Here is a 13324-nt window from a genome sequence, read left to right as displayed (position 1 = left end):
CTATTGCCCAGAGTTGCAGCGTGGGGCCCGTGATTACAATAGGCACCGAGGCGAGAATTAACAGGTCCAAGGAAATTGAGCCGGAGACCCCGCCGAGGCGGGAATCGAACCCTGGTCCCTGGCCAGTACTCTGCATCAGGGTCTGCCTCTCTAACCATTGAGCCACACTCCTCCACGGTCATGGAGTCAAAAGCAGAGTTGGCACAGGTGCCGGAGAGATCCCGGTGAGGGTTTTGGGGGTCCAACTGGCACAAGGGTGTAGGCACAGGCAGTATCTGAGGTAAAGGACCTCTCAACTCCATGGTGCCCGCAGGCACACCAGAGAGTGTCGAAAGGGATCCAAAGAATCAGAGCATGGCCAAACAGAACTATTGGTTCTGCCTCTGTGTTCCAGACAGTCCCAGATAGTCCGTTTGTGCTGGGACAAGAAGCGGGATGGACTGACGTCAGGAGAAAAATTGAGATGCATAGAGATGCCCTCGTGCCTTCTCAGTTGTATGAGAGTGGTGGGAAGGGGCTGAGTCCTACTCATAATTTTTTTTTCTTCAACTTACTTGAAGTTTTATAGTGTGATGATTACTTCTGCAACTTCTACACCAGTAACAAGAAGGAGGCCGACTCTTGGACTTGGTACTGTCATGAGGTAGAGTCTTCCAATGCTTTGCAACGTGTAGCTTCGCCTTGCAGTCTTGTATGCCGTTTGGGTTCACCAGTGCCCTGTCACTGTAGGACTTAGGGTCGTCTTGGGAGGAGACATTTCTCTTATACACCGTAAAATTTAGCTAGAGAAATGGTGTCAAAATGATGCGATGTAGCTGTAGATCTGCATATGGTGGTGCAGAAAGAAAGGAACCGACATCAGCGTGCTGGAGTAGCACCTATGTAGGGCCTAAATGTCATTTCCAGAGCGGAATGCCAGCAGTGCAGAGTCGCACAGTGCCGCCTGTTGGCATGAAGAGGTACAACTCAAAAGTTTCCAAATCCAGTCTGATGCTTGGAGAACATTCAAAAGGTGAGCAATCTGCAGCTAGCACTCTCTAGGAGAAGTATGGATATCAGTCAAAGAGCTAAAATTTTGATGGTGAGGATTGTCAGGTCTGGTGCTGGATTTTTTGGGACCTATGATTAAGTGTTTCCCGGAACTGGCGTGTGGTCATCTTGACATACACATACACATGGCGACACACAAAGTAACTAGATGAAAATGCTACTTACCTTCACTAATGCTCTTTCTGCTGGGTAGTCTTTATAACCATAGGTTCCTCACCTATGGAATATCACCAGGCACCAGACTGGATCCACAGAACTTCAACAGCAGTGCTCCCACGCACTGGCAGGTGGTTTAGGGTGTCTTCTTGTTGACTTCATACCACCCTGGAAGTGACATCGTAGAGCTGCTCATAAGTATCACTACTACGCAATAGCATTATTTTCTTTTCTCTTTCCTTTTCCATATCATCGGAAATGAAACCAAGAACACCTGTTGATGGCAGAGTGCCAAAGGCTGGGTTGGACCTTTTTAGACGTTAAGGAAGCCAGTCCATAGAACTGGGAGGTGGGAGGGCAGTGAGGAATCTGTGTTTAGATACGGTCTACACCCGAAAGAGAGGGCCAGAGACCACAGCGCTCACACAGTTGAGGGCATGAACTTCATGATGGCCCAAAAACCTTCTCCACTGTAAGTGGATTTTCACAAGGCAGGGAAATTTCAACTGTGACTGGACAAGAATGCTGAGGACAGAATGTATACATCGTAAAATGAAAACAAATTCTGGGATATTCGTGCAGGATTTGACCAATTACGAGGGATATTCTATTACCCCCATGAATCACAAAGTTTCCACAGGATCCAAATCCCCTTGACAATGCTAATCTTAAAGGTCTAATTTAATATAGCAAATAGAATACACCATAACGAGAAAGTTGTCACTAAAAGCAGAACAGAATAAACTGACGAAATGTCATGTTCTTTTTCAGTATCATGAAAAGCTCAGTAAAAGACACATGCAAAAAACATGGTGAATATCTTCAATATGACTGTAAACTAACAGAATCTTTAACAGTATCCTTCAAATAGTAAGATCGCTTGGTCAATGTTTTGTCACCCACAAGTAAGTACAAAGGGGAGGATATTAAAGATAACTCGATATATGATTTATACAAAAAAACTGAAGGTGTCTTGGTACGAAGTATTATTTTAAAGAAAAAATAAAATGGCCATACATCGTCATTTTTGGTCCTCGTCCATTGGCTCTGAAAATAGAACACATTGACGTTACTTGCAACAATAAATAAGGATCTGCCATCTAACAATGCAGAAAGTGGATATTCTGTCAATATCCCCTTCCTCTTTGATTGTGATTGCAATAGCCTTTATTTGATTTTGCAGTGGTATTATACTATTTTACTTTAAATCATTCATGTTCGTGCACAGAATATCATCATAAGGAAAGAAAAGGTGTAAAAAATAATATAGTCCAAGGATTCAGCTGTTCGCTAATAAGACAAGTGGATTTTTCATACTCTGAATTTTAAATTTAGAGATGTGCTTGTAATCGTAGGATGTCTTTGTGAATCAAATAATGTAGGCATGCAATTGATGTGATAATCTTATGTGAACAAATGTGAAAAATTAAACAACGGTGCTTACTTAGCAGCTACTGGAACGACTCCATTTTGCAAACTGTAAAATAAACGTATTGGTAAAGGAGACGTTTCCCAGGAAGGAAGCAAAAATCGTCGCATTTTTAAAGTAGCAAAGCAACATGATATTGTTAAGCTCTACATATTATCACATAATTAATGTGCTTGTGGTGCACGCACAAAGGCTATATACTTCAAGCATATTAAAAAGCTAATATTAAACCTTTTAGTTATATTTAGAGAGGATTATTAAACAAACCATTTATTTTAGAGAAAGGACAAACTGCAAAGCCAGGCTAGCAATCAGCCTTTCCAAATGGCACAACTTGGAATGTTTCTTGTTGCTATGAATTATTCTAATGGCCATACCTTAAAAGATGTTTAAGCATATGTCTTACAATTTCAGAAAGGGAGACGTTCAAAACGTGCATCACCAGTACGCATCACCCTGACCCTCCACTTCCAGACACATCTGTCTATAATGTGCTACCTGCTCAGTGGACAAACAAACCATTATTTAATCTAGCACAGCAATAAATGTTTTAATCTTACCAATGCAGTGGGCTCAACCATGTGAGTCCTATATCTTACCTAACAAAGGCTAACTCTTTATTACCTGCCAAGTGGAGGGAACATGATCATCGAAACTTAAAAATAAGCTATAGCCCATAGCAAACAAGCATTTGCAATGCAATCGGTCTCGCCTTTGGGACCTTAATCACTTCGGTGTTCATGAGTCATGGTATGCGTGTGCTTATGACGCCCTGAAACCGTCAGATTGTTGCCGCTCCTCCCACGTGGTATTAATTCCCCACCTGTGCGGGTGAATTAATCAGTGGGCGGACTTATGACGGGTCCCTGCCGTCATGAGCACACACCTACCGTGATTTATGACGGCCGGGAGCCTTCATGAGCATTCCAGTGCAACGCCCACCCCAGCACCGCGGCAAAATTCGGGCTGCGGCAAAGGGGTTAATTGTATTTAGCTATGCAGTACATTAGCCTGGGTGCTGAAACATCTACTGTTCTTTAACATGGGGGGAAAGTAAGCACCAAACTGCGGGACACGCCAGGTATGGGAACACATGGAGAGAAATATTGCTTTTCAGCGGGTAATGGTATAGTCAAAAGCTCTGTTTTTAATATAAAATAAGGGCCTTTGGTGGTTATATCACTGAAAATACAAGATTTGAAAAAAATATTATTGTCTACGGGTACTTGTGGAAGACAATTTCTATGGACTGGAATCTAGAGAATGCTAAAGTGATTCTGGAAGTTTACTGACCTCTGCTGGTCGTTTTCTATCAAGAAAGTTAAATAGAGGCAGTTGCCAAAAAAATGTAAAAAAGAAAGTCCCTAATCAGAGAGCAATTCTGGTATTTTACTGATCTCTACTGGTCGTTTTCAATCAAGACAGTTAAAAAAGTCCCCAAGCAGAAACAGACAAGTCCTAGGGCTGATCTCCAGAGCCCACAAAGTACATACACATATAAGTAGGGCCCGGATGCAGTCCCGATTAAGGTCTATTCTAGGTTGATGGATGAAATCATTCCGGTCTGTTTGAAACTGTTTAACGAAATGCTAAAGGTTTTATCTCCCCTGCCGGATTCATGGTCTGATGCTGTTATTACCTTGATCTTGAAGCCCAGTAAGGATCCTTTTCAGTGTCACTCATATCGTCCAATCTCCTTGTTAAATGTTGACTATAAGGTTTTTGCAGGGATTTTAAATAAACAGCTTTGTAAGATCATAGGCCAAATAATCCATGAAGATCAAAAGGGTTTTCTTCCGGGCAGACAGATGTCAGATTTGGTTTATACCTTAGTTGGCACAGTGGATATGGCGTCATCAAGGGGCCTCCCTTTGTCAATTCTTAAGGTTGGCACGGCTGAAGCCTTCGATCGTGTGAACTGGCATTTCTAAGATAGGACCTTGAATGTTTTGGGCTTTACCTCCGGATTCAGAGATGTTATTAAAAGAATTTATAGTTCACCACTGGCTCGGATTCTAGTTAATGGAAGCCTTTTTCCTGTTGTAAACATCGAACGTGGTACTCGGCAATGTTGCCCTCTGTCCCCTATCTTATTTGCTATTTACATAGAACCCTTGGCTCAGAGTCTAAGCTCAAATCTAGTTGTGTTTTCATCTAATGTGGACATCACATTACAGGAACTTATACTTGAAACTTAAACTTTTGGAAAATTTTCAGGTAATGAGATAAACAAAGATAAAACTGAGATCATGGCATGGAACATTGCCAATCAGGAGGGTCATATGAGATGGAGCTTAGATACCTTGGAATTACAATAACTTAAGATCCTAGGAAAATTCCAAAAGTTAACTTAGAGTTTCAAAGGAAGTTGAGATTCTTTTAAAAAGATGGCAGAACATACCACTATCTCATTATGGCCGGGTTAATTTGATCAAAATGTGTGTCCTCCCAAAATATACTTCTCTTTTTAACAATATACCATTAGAATTCGCAAAAGCTGAGATTCTTAAAGTTCAGGGTAGTATTTCCTCTTTTATCTGGGCAGGAAAAGTGATCAGGCTGTCCTGGAAAAAATTCAGGCGCAAACTAACACAGGGTGGCATGGGTTTACCAGACCTTCAGCTCTATTGTTGGGCTTACCAACTTAAAAAAGCAAAGATGCTATTGCATACCCCAGATAACTCACTAATTGGTAATATGTTAAAATCCACGTTGGAGGTGGCAGGGAGTATGGTTTTATGTACAAATTTGGCTCTCCTAAATTTTATAAAAAGGTTTGTTTGAAGACGCTGGGCATGGCGGCCAAGCCTTGGTCAGACTGTCGAGACTGCGTGGGGCTTTCCTATTATAACGAATGGGTGCCTGTGTGGTATTCGCCAGGAACGCCGGAGTGCCTTCTGGATGCCCTAGCTCAACCACTAAAAGTGGCAGGAGTCTTGCATTGGGGGGATGTGGTAGTGAGTAAAAAATGTCTTCCCTGGGAATTCTGGAATCATAAAACAACTGGAACTTTGTCCAGATTTTAATTCTATCAGCTTACATCATGGTGTTAGTCTCAAAGCTGGCCCATCTTTGTGAGGACAATCATATGGAAAGTGATTTGCAAAACCAGGCCCCAAGAAAGAAAGAAGTTGCCCTATGGTATAATTATCCATCACGGGCGTGTCAATATGCCATGATGTCGGCGGGTACTTTTAAGGCGGTGACATGCCTCTACTCGAGGCTATTGAGAGAGACCCTACAGCCTCTAGCAGCGCTGAAAGCCAAGTGGGAAGTAGACCTGCAGATGGAGATTCCTGACACCGCGTGGTCTCAACTAGTACAGAGGGCTAGGAAGAGCACTAGGAACGCGTGTTTCCAACTAATTCACTTCTACGTCCTACACAGGGCTTACCTCACCCCGAGCAAAATTGCGAAATACTTTGGAGTTGAGGACGCGGTGTGCCCCAGATGCAATACGATAGGTGCGGATCTAATGCATATGCTGAGGGACTGCCCTCACCTACATGATTATTGGCGGGAGATAGGCAACACGCTCAACGATGTGACGGATAGAGACCTGCAGTACGATAAGGCGGTCAGTGTACTGCACTGGTTCACACACACGCCCAAAAATAAAATATCTAGTAAGTTCATAGATATGGGCCTTCTCCTAGCTAAGAGGGAGTTGACCAGGGGTTGGAAAGCGAAAACGGGGCCGACGCACCGGAGATGGCTGAACGAATTTCTAAAATGAGCAGCGGGAGAGAGCACGATCAGGTATCAACTGGCCCGCCGCGGTTCGGATGAGCGAGCCCTGGAAGCGACGATGGCTTGGGAGATGTTGACGCAGGCACTACGTGATAGTTCAGTGGCAGAGGAGGTGGAGGAGGAACCAGAAGGATCTGAGGTCCGCACTGGAAGCACCACGGGGCGGTTACCCTCACCGGACACGCACCTCTAGTGAACAGCAAAAGCTTCTGTCCAACACCACATAGACATGATTTTCCAGCGCTAGGCGTAGGCGATGACACTTGGGGGGAAGCGGAGGGGGTGGTGTTTACTGGCTTATCATAGTTGAGACTGGAAGATACTACTTAGCGATAAAGGGGTAGGAGAAGTAAACTCAAAAAGCAGATGGTGGGTCACTTCATGTTATGACCACGACAGTAAAACTGTGTACTGAGGCACCATGGACACCATTGACGCCACCCGGCCTCCGGGATGTGGGCTGAAAGGCTGTGTATGATGCAGGTGAGCGGAGATACGAGTGCGCTGCACAGATACTCACTGTCCCCATACTGAATATTGTACTGAATGCTTGGCTTCTGCAATAAAAACTGTTTAAAAAAATTGTATAATTATCTTCTGGCTGCAGCAGAAAGAAGGTTGGATAAGCCCTAACGGTTCTGGGAGAACTACTTGTCGAGTGAAGAATGGAGAGAGTTATGGCAAGTATCTATTGACCTGCCTTACCTTGTGATTAAATCTGCTGCAATCAGAAGAAACCACTTTTTCACACTCCATAGTATATACTGGACCTCTCTTTAAGTCTCAAAAATGAAGGGTGGAGGAGAAGCAGATGCTGGAGGTGTGGATTCCAGAATGCTGATGATGTTCATATATTCACGTCTTGTACCAAGATACACAAATTATAGACTGATGTTGGTAAGACTATCTCCAGGGTGATGGGTGCGGATGTGGAGGTAAGCCCAACTCTCATCTTATTTGGCACTGTACCTATGTTGGGTGGTATACGAGATCAGTCTGGGCCCCAATATAAATTGGTGTTTTACCTGATTTTGTTGGCAAGGAGAGAGATCTGTATGCTATGGCGCCTGGAAACTCCTCCTAGTTGGAATGCCTGGTGGAATTCTGTCAAGTATTATCGAGCTGTAGACCAGAGGGTAAATGTCTTTAGAGAGAGGCCTGACACTGGGTTGATTTGGAATTGGCTGTATGACCCTCTTTGAGATTATCTGAGGTTACCTTACAATAGATCAGGGTACAGGATAATTTCCGATGATTAAAACCTCTGGGTCTGCTCAAGTTGAGTATAAACGGGCATTCCCTGTAAAGAATATACCAGCTGAGATTAAGAACCACCAAATGTTATCTGTGCCAGTGGTGGGACAGGTCAAGAGGCGGCAGTAGCTACGGAGGTCGTATGAGGAAAAAAATAAAAATAAATAGGTTTCGAATGCTCAATTTAAAAAGGTACCACTCGACTATGACAATAAATGTATGTAGCGAGGAAGGGAAGAGGAGCGCTCTACAAATAGGGTGACACTGTCCCAAAGAAAACTTAAGACTCCCGAGTTGCTAATGTGTTGTATCTTTTCTTCCCTGCCTGTTGCTCTCTCCACGCAGACATGAGTATTTAAAAACCTGGGCACTAGAGAAAGAAAACAGATCAGGAAGACCACAGCAAGGTAAAGTGCAAGCAGTGTATATGTCGAAGTAACACCAATGTGGCCCTTGACACACGTGTTGTGCGCTTAGTAGCATATCGACAACTTGCCCCAAAAACACAGACAGTATGGTGAAAAGATCTGTGTTTGCCCAGCCAGAACCGAAGAACACAAGAGGCATCTATGTTCTACCTTAGAATAGTTCTGACAGAGGGCAGCAACTATGTAATACGTGTGCTGTTTGTTTCGGTAAGAAATAAATGACATTCTCTCTAGGATTACAAGCCCCCAGACACCTCTATCACTGGGAGAGAGAATAAATAACTCCAGTGTTTCTCTGGAGCCCCGTAGCGATTTTATTGACCGATTAATTATGTCTTGTAAACCTTTCAAGCAATTTCAGAGGTTGGACATCAATTGTGAATGCTTACTTAAGTCCACCCTTTTGGAGAGTGTTTGCTCTCCCTACAGAATTCTTCAAAGCCTTTACTGTTCTCCCGGTGCAAGGATTCTAAATACTTCTCTAAAATGGATTCAAACATTATTTATTCTTTGAACAGCCAAAGAAAGCGCAGACGATGCCACCACATCAACTTCTATGGGTTATGATACTGATAATACTATGGGTCCAACGTCCAACAAAAGTAGTGTTCATGCTAGAAACGTTCACATGCATAAAATTGTTCCTGGGGACTTCTCTCATAATATACACATTCAGCCTTTAATTATTATTAGTAGCAAGCTTATAGAGCGCAATGGTTACTCCAACCGGAGTGTCCCCGCGCTAGGACATAGCTGGACCCCAGCAACCCTCCCAAGCTGCTCAACCAGAGAACGCGGGCATCCATACCAGATGGCACCTTACCACTTCATCCCTCCCAGAGGGAGACGGAAGAGCCATGTTTTCAATTTCTTGCAAAACAGAGACTCCAACTCAGTTGTCCTAAGATCCACTGGGAGCTCATTCCAGGCCTTAGCTGCCAGGAAGCCAAAGGATTTTCCGCCTAACCGAGCCTTCTGCACTCTGGGCACTATCACTCTTGCACTTCCCAATGATCTCAAATTATGAGCAGGCTGGTGGACTGTCAGGAGAGGCCATAAGAAACGCGGTCCCCTTTCCCCAAGGAACCTGTGACTCAGGCATAAAGCCTTAAAGGTAACTCTTGCCCAAATAGGATGCCAATGCAGTTCCTTCAAAGCTTCTCCCACCGACGCCCTCCTAGGTACATTCAGGATGAGCCGGGCAGCAGCATTTTGGACCTTCTGCAAGATGTTCAGATTTTTGGCAGTCACCCCATATATGGGACATTGCAATAGTCAAGGCGAGACGTGACTAACGCTTGTACAATAGTCCTTTTAGCATTCAAGGGAGAAGGTCCAAGGTCTTACGTATCATCCTCAGAATGCCAAATCATGTCCCAGCCACAGCCGATATTTGCGAGGAGAAGGAGAGACTATTGTCGAACCACACTCCCAGATTATTCACCTTGGCTTTCGGCACTGGACTAGTTCCCAGTGCTTCTGGCCACCTATGCTGTGACCAGAGGGAGGGCTGTTTTCCAACCACCAACACCTCTGTCTTCCCTGCATTTAACTGGAGACAGCTCAATCTCATCCAGTTCATGAGTTCCCCCAGGCAGGTTCTAAAAACAGCAGCCCTTTCAGGTTCCTTCTGTTCCAGGGTCACAACTAGCTGAGTGTCATCAGCATATGACACCAGCTGAAATCCATGTTTCAGAACAATATCTGCAAGTGGGCGCATATATATATTAAAAAGGGTTGGGCTAAGAGCCGGACCCTGCGGCACCCGCTGGTTTAAAGGGTACGTTCTGGAACTGAAAGGATATTGCAAGACCTGGAAGGATCTATTTTCCAGAAAACTCTTCAACCAAATCCACATGACACCTCCGACCCGACCTCCCTTAGCCTTTCTAATAGGAGGCTGTGGGATACAGTGTCGAACGCGGCGCTTAGGTCCAGCAGAATCAAGGCTGCAGTCCTACCATCATCAGCCGCAGCCCTCAGCACTTCGGCTGCCAGCAGGAGAGCAGACTCCGTACCATACAAAGGCCTAAATCCGGACTGGGTATCATGAAGAACCCGCCTCTCTTCCAAGTACTTAGAGAGATGGCCATTCAGATGTTTCTCAGCAATTTTAGCTACATATGGAAGAAGAGATATTGGTCTTAAATTCTCAGGAAGAGCGGGATCCAGTGAAGGTTTTTCAACAGAGGGATCACCATTGCATGTTTTCAGTTGCTAGGGACATGACCAGTTCTAAATGACAGATTCAGTAGCGAGGTGAGAACAGGAGCAATAATTTTCTTTCCCAGTAGCAGAAATTTAGGGGTGACCGGATCTAAAGGTGACCCAGATTTTACCACCTCCATCAGCCTGATAACCTCATCCTCCACCAAAGGACGGAGGACATCATATCCTCAGACCGAGTATCCAAGCCAGGCGCGGAAGTAAACCTCCTACTGCTTTCTGGAAAGGTGGCATAGATCTTGGCAATCTTATTTGTAAAAAAGTCAGCGACCTTATTACAGTAATCCGCAGAGGCAGGAAGCGCAGCTGTCACTCGTTCCAGAGAGGACAGTTGTTTCACTACCTGAAAGATGGCCTTCGTTGAATTTTTAGCTAGATCAATTTGCCCAGAGTAGTATTCCCTAGGCACTCTCCAAATCTGGCGATGGTAAAGCTTCAAAGCCTCTAAATACTTCTGTCTATTTTCATCCCTGTAGCTCTTCCTCCATTGGCGCTCAAGCCGCTTACAGCTAGATTTAATTTGCACCAGGTAAGCCGAAAACCACTTCGCAGAGGCACGCCCAACTTTTACATTGTTTTAGCGGAATCAGGGAGTCAACTGCCTCCAACATCCAACTAGATACCTACAGATTACAGCTATACTATTGAAGGGCATGAGGCATTTGCAGCATCCTGACTACACTATTATTTTATTAGTTGCAGTTGAGTACCCGAATCAATCATGTAGCTATACGGAATATAAATATATAACCATACTAAGATTTTTGTGAGGTGAAAAGACGCTGCTGAACCATAAACATGAGGAAAATGCATTCAGGCGAATGACCAGCTGATGTGACAGCACAGTAAAGCTCCGCATAAACAAAACAGACATCATGTTTGTTGGTGCCAGCCACCAGCCTGGAAGCAGGAGCTCTGGGCACACTTTTGGATCCATCTGAAATATATGTTCTAACATTACAGAGCCTGTAAGAAAAGTGGCTTTAGTGTGAACAATATTTTCCCATTCTTCAGCTTCCTCAAAGGGTCACCAGAGTTGCATTTTTTAACATATCATGTAAGGAGGTACACAACTCTGAAAACAAGAGCCCATACATACCTATTTCTATCAGAATGTATTTTAATCAACTCAGCAAAGCTAAGTTGTTCTCTGCACTTCTGCAATTATCCTCTTCATACATCTGAATCTAACTTAAAACATAAATGTTCGGACATAAATGTTGATTTTGAAATTGGATTTCTTTATTGACTAACTATAGTTTACTACAGGCTTGAAAAAGCAGGTCAATCCACGAAACATGTTGGCTATGTTTCAATAGACTGTTTTCACATTCCAGTAGGACATGTGATGAAAAACCTGTGACATAGGCGCTAAAAGTAAGGTGATGCAGCACATCCAAAAAACACATGCTTTAGTTCAGAAGGTGAATGAGAAATAAAGATGTTGTTAAACCTAGTTTTATCTTGACTTATTTGCTATGTGTTCAAAGACAGAGGGCAGATGCAAGGCCTTGTCTTCTGACAATTTGCTGTTTATTCTTTTATCAAGTAGATTGGTTATTACTTTTCTTTCTCTGTCAGCAAAGTTAGACAATTTTGTAAAGTGAACTATCTGACAATCTTGCTGGGATACAGCGAGTGAGAAAGAAAAAAAAACTGACATCCTTTCCTAACTCACAACAACATTTAAATACTTGTAAATAAACTGTACAAATATTTCAAAACATATCAGCTGTTAGGAAAGCACAAATTAATAACTTTTTTTATAATTCTGAAGTGTGATGGAAACAAGGACTTTAATAGTATCAAAACAAATCAAGACACTTTACTCTGAATTGCAAATGATAAATATTTGCGGAGTCCTGATTTCCACACATTATCCTTTGTGCGCTATATAGTTTTAATAGTAAAGCTGCATGTCAGCATACATTTTGTTGCCATTTCAATGGTAAAATGTATGTCTGTAAAGGACACAGGGCCACCACGCACTGGTTAGTGATACATTTGTGAAAGTGTGCTCCAAAATGCACCACAGCCTCATACCAGACCCACAACACTCTCCTGCTGATAAGAAAGTGGCTCGTTTGCTAAATTTGTTGTTTGCATAATGCTTAATTTTTCCCAATCCCTTGACTTTAGTGATGTAAAATTGATGGTAGCACCCCACTCTGAAAATTGTTCAGGAACCACTGACAAATGAAAGGCAATTCTGTGACATTTTTAAATTCATCACAGCTAAGGGCACAGCGTCTAAATCTTGCTCCAGTAGTATAATCTTGGCTAGATTCTCCTGAGCCATTTCAAATCCACATGCCTTTTCTATATTTCTAGGATAGATTTATATTACTTGAAGCCATTTTTCCAGGCAGTGATCGCTCACATCATAATGCGAACCTGCTATTTCCTTTACAACGAAAACATTTTATTAAGTCTGATAAAAACGTCAAAGCCTATTTTGCCTTTTTGAGCCTCAAATGACCTAGGTTCAGAATGTTGTTGATTTAGTGATCCTTACTGGCATGTGGAATAATGAATCCACTTATAACACTTTAACCAGTAACTTGACAGTTGTGAAAAGCTTGGTAAAAACCTCTTGCAGTTCTGTTGTTTTTGATTTTGTGTTTGAACCTTTAGCTGCAATTCAGAAAACCTAATCATTTATGGTACTGTTGACTACTTGAATCAAGGCAGTCAGTTCCCTGACATCATGAGATCACCTGTGCTTTCTAACAATTGGTATGTTCCTGAAACGGCGTTAAAAACTCTGATTCGCTCATCACCCCAATTGAACCACAATGCAAAACTGCATGTTGAATTCCAGTTAAACATCTTACTTCTACTAATGCATTTCACTCTGCTAACCTATGTAGGTGACAGCCATTTTTAAGAGCTTTTCGAAAACATCAGAGCTGAGAAAGATGAGCCAACATAGCATTATTGCTTCTCATTTCGTGCAGGAAGAGGAAAAGCTTATACAGTAGATTTTGTAGCTGACAAGCATACCGCCAATGAGTGTCCTGCTTCAATAAAG

The 13324-nt window shown here is 43.0% G+C and overlaps 1 protein-coding gene across 8 annotated transcripts in view; it reads right to left on the bottom strand.

The window, feature by feature from the left end:
- The window catches only part of MYO6 (myosin VI), a 909629-nt gene that overhangs the window by 103006 nt on the left and 793299 nt on the right, over positions 1–13324 (bottom strand). For 4 of the 8 annotated variants that reach the window (XM_078648084.1, XM_078648085.1, XM_078648086.1 and 1 more), the window contains exons 29-30: positions 2651–2683; positions 2224–2253 (exon numbers count right to left, since the gene is read on the bottom strand). The exons of the other annotated variants lie outside the window; for them this stretch is intronic. In XM_078648084.1, the coding sequence (XP_078504210.1) occupies positions 2224–2253; positions 2651–2683 (63 nt within the window). The remainder of the gene's footprint in view (positions 1–2223; positions 2254–2650; positions 2684–13324) is intronic. 8 annotated transcript variants of the gene reach the window in all.

This window comes from Lissotriton helveticus, chromosome 6, assembly GCF_964261635.1.
Source record: "Lissotriton helveticus chromosome 6, aLisHel1.1, whole genome shotgun sequence".
NCBI classification, from domain to species: Eukaryota; Metazoa; Chordata; class Amphibia; order Caudata; family Salamandridae; genus Lissotriton; species Lissotriton helveticus.
This window is presented reverse-complemented; position numbering and strand designations above follow the sequence as displayed.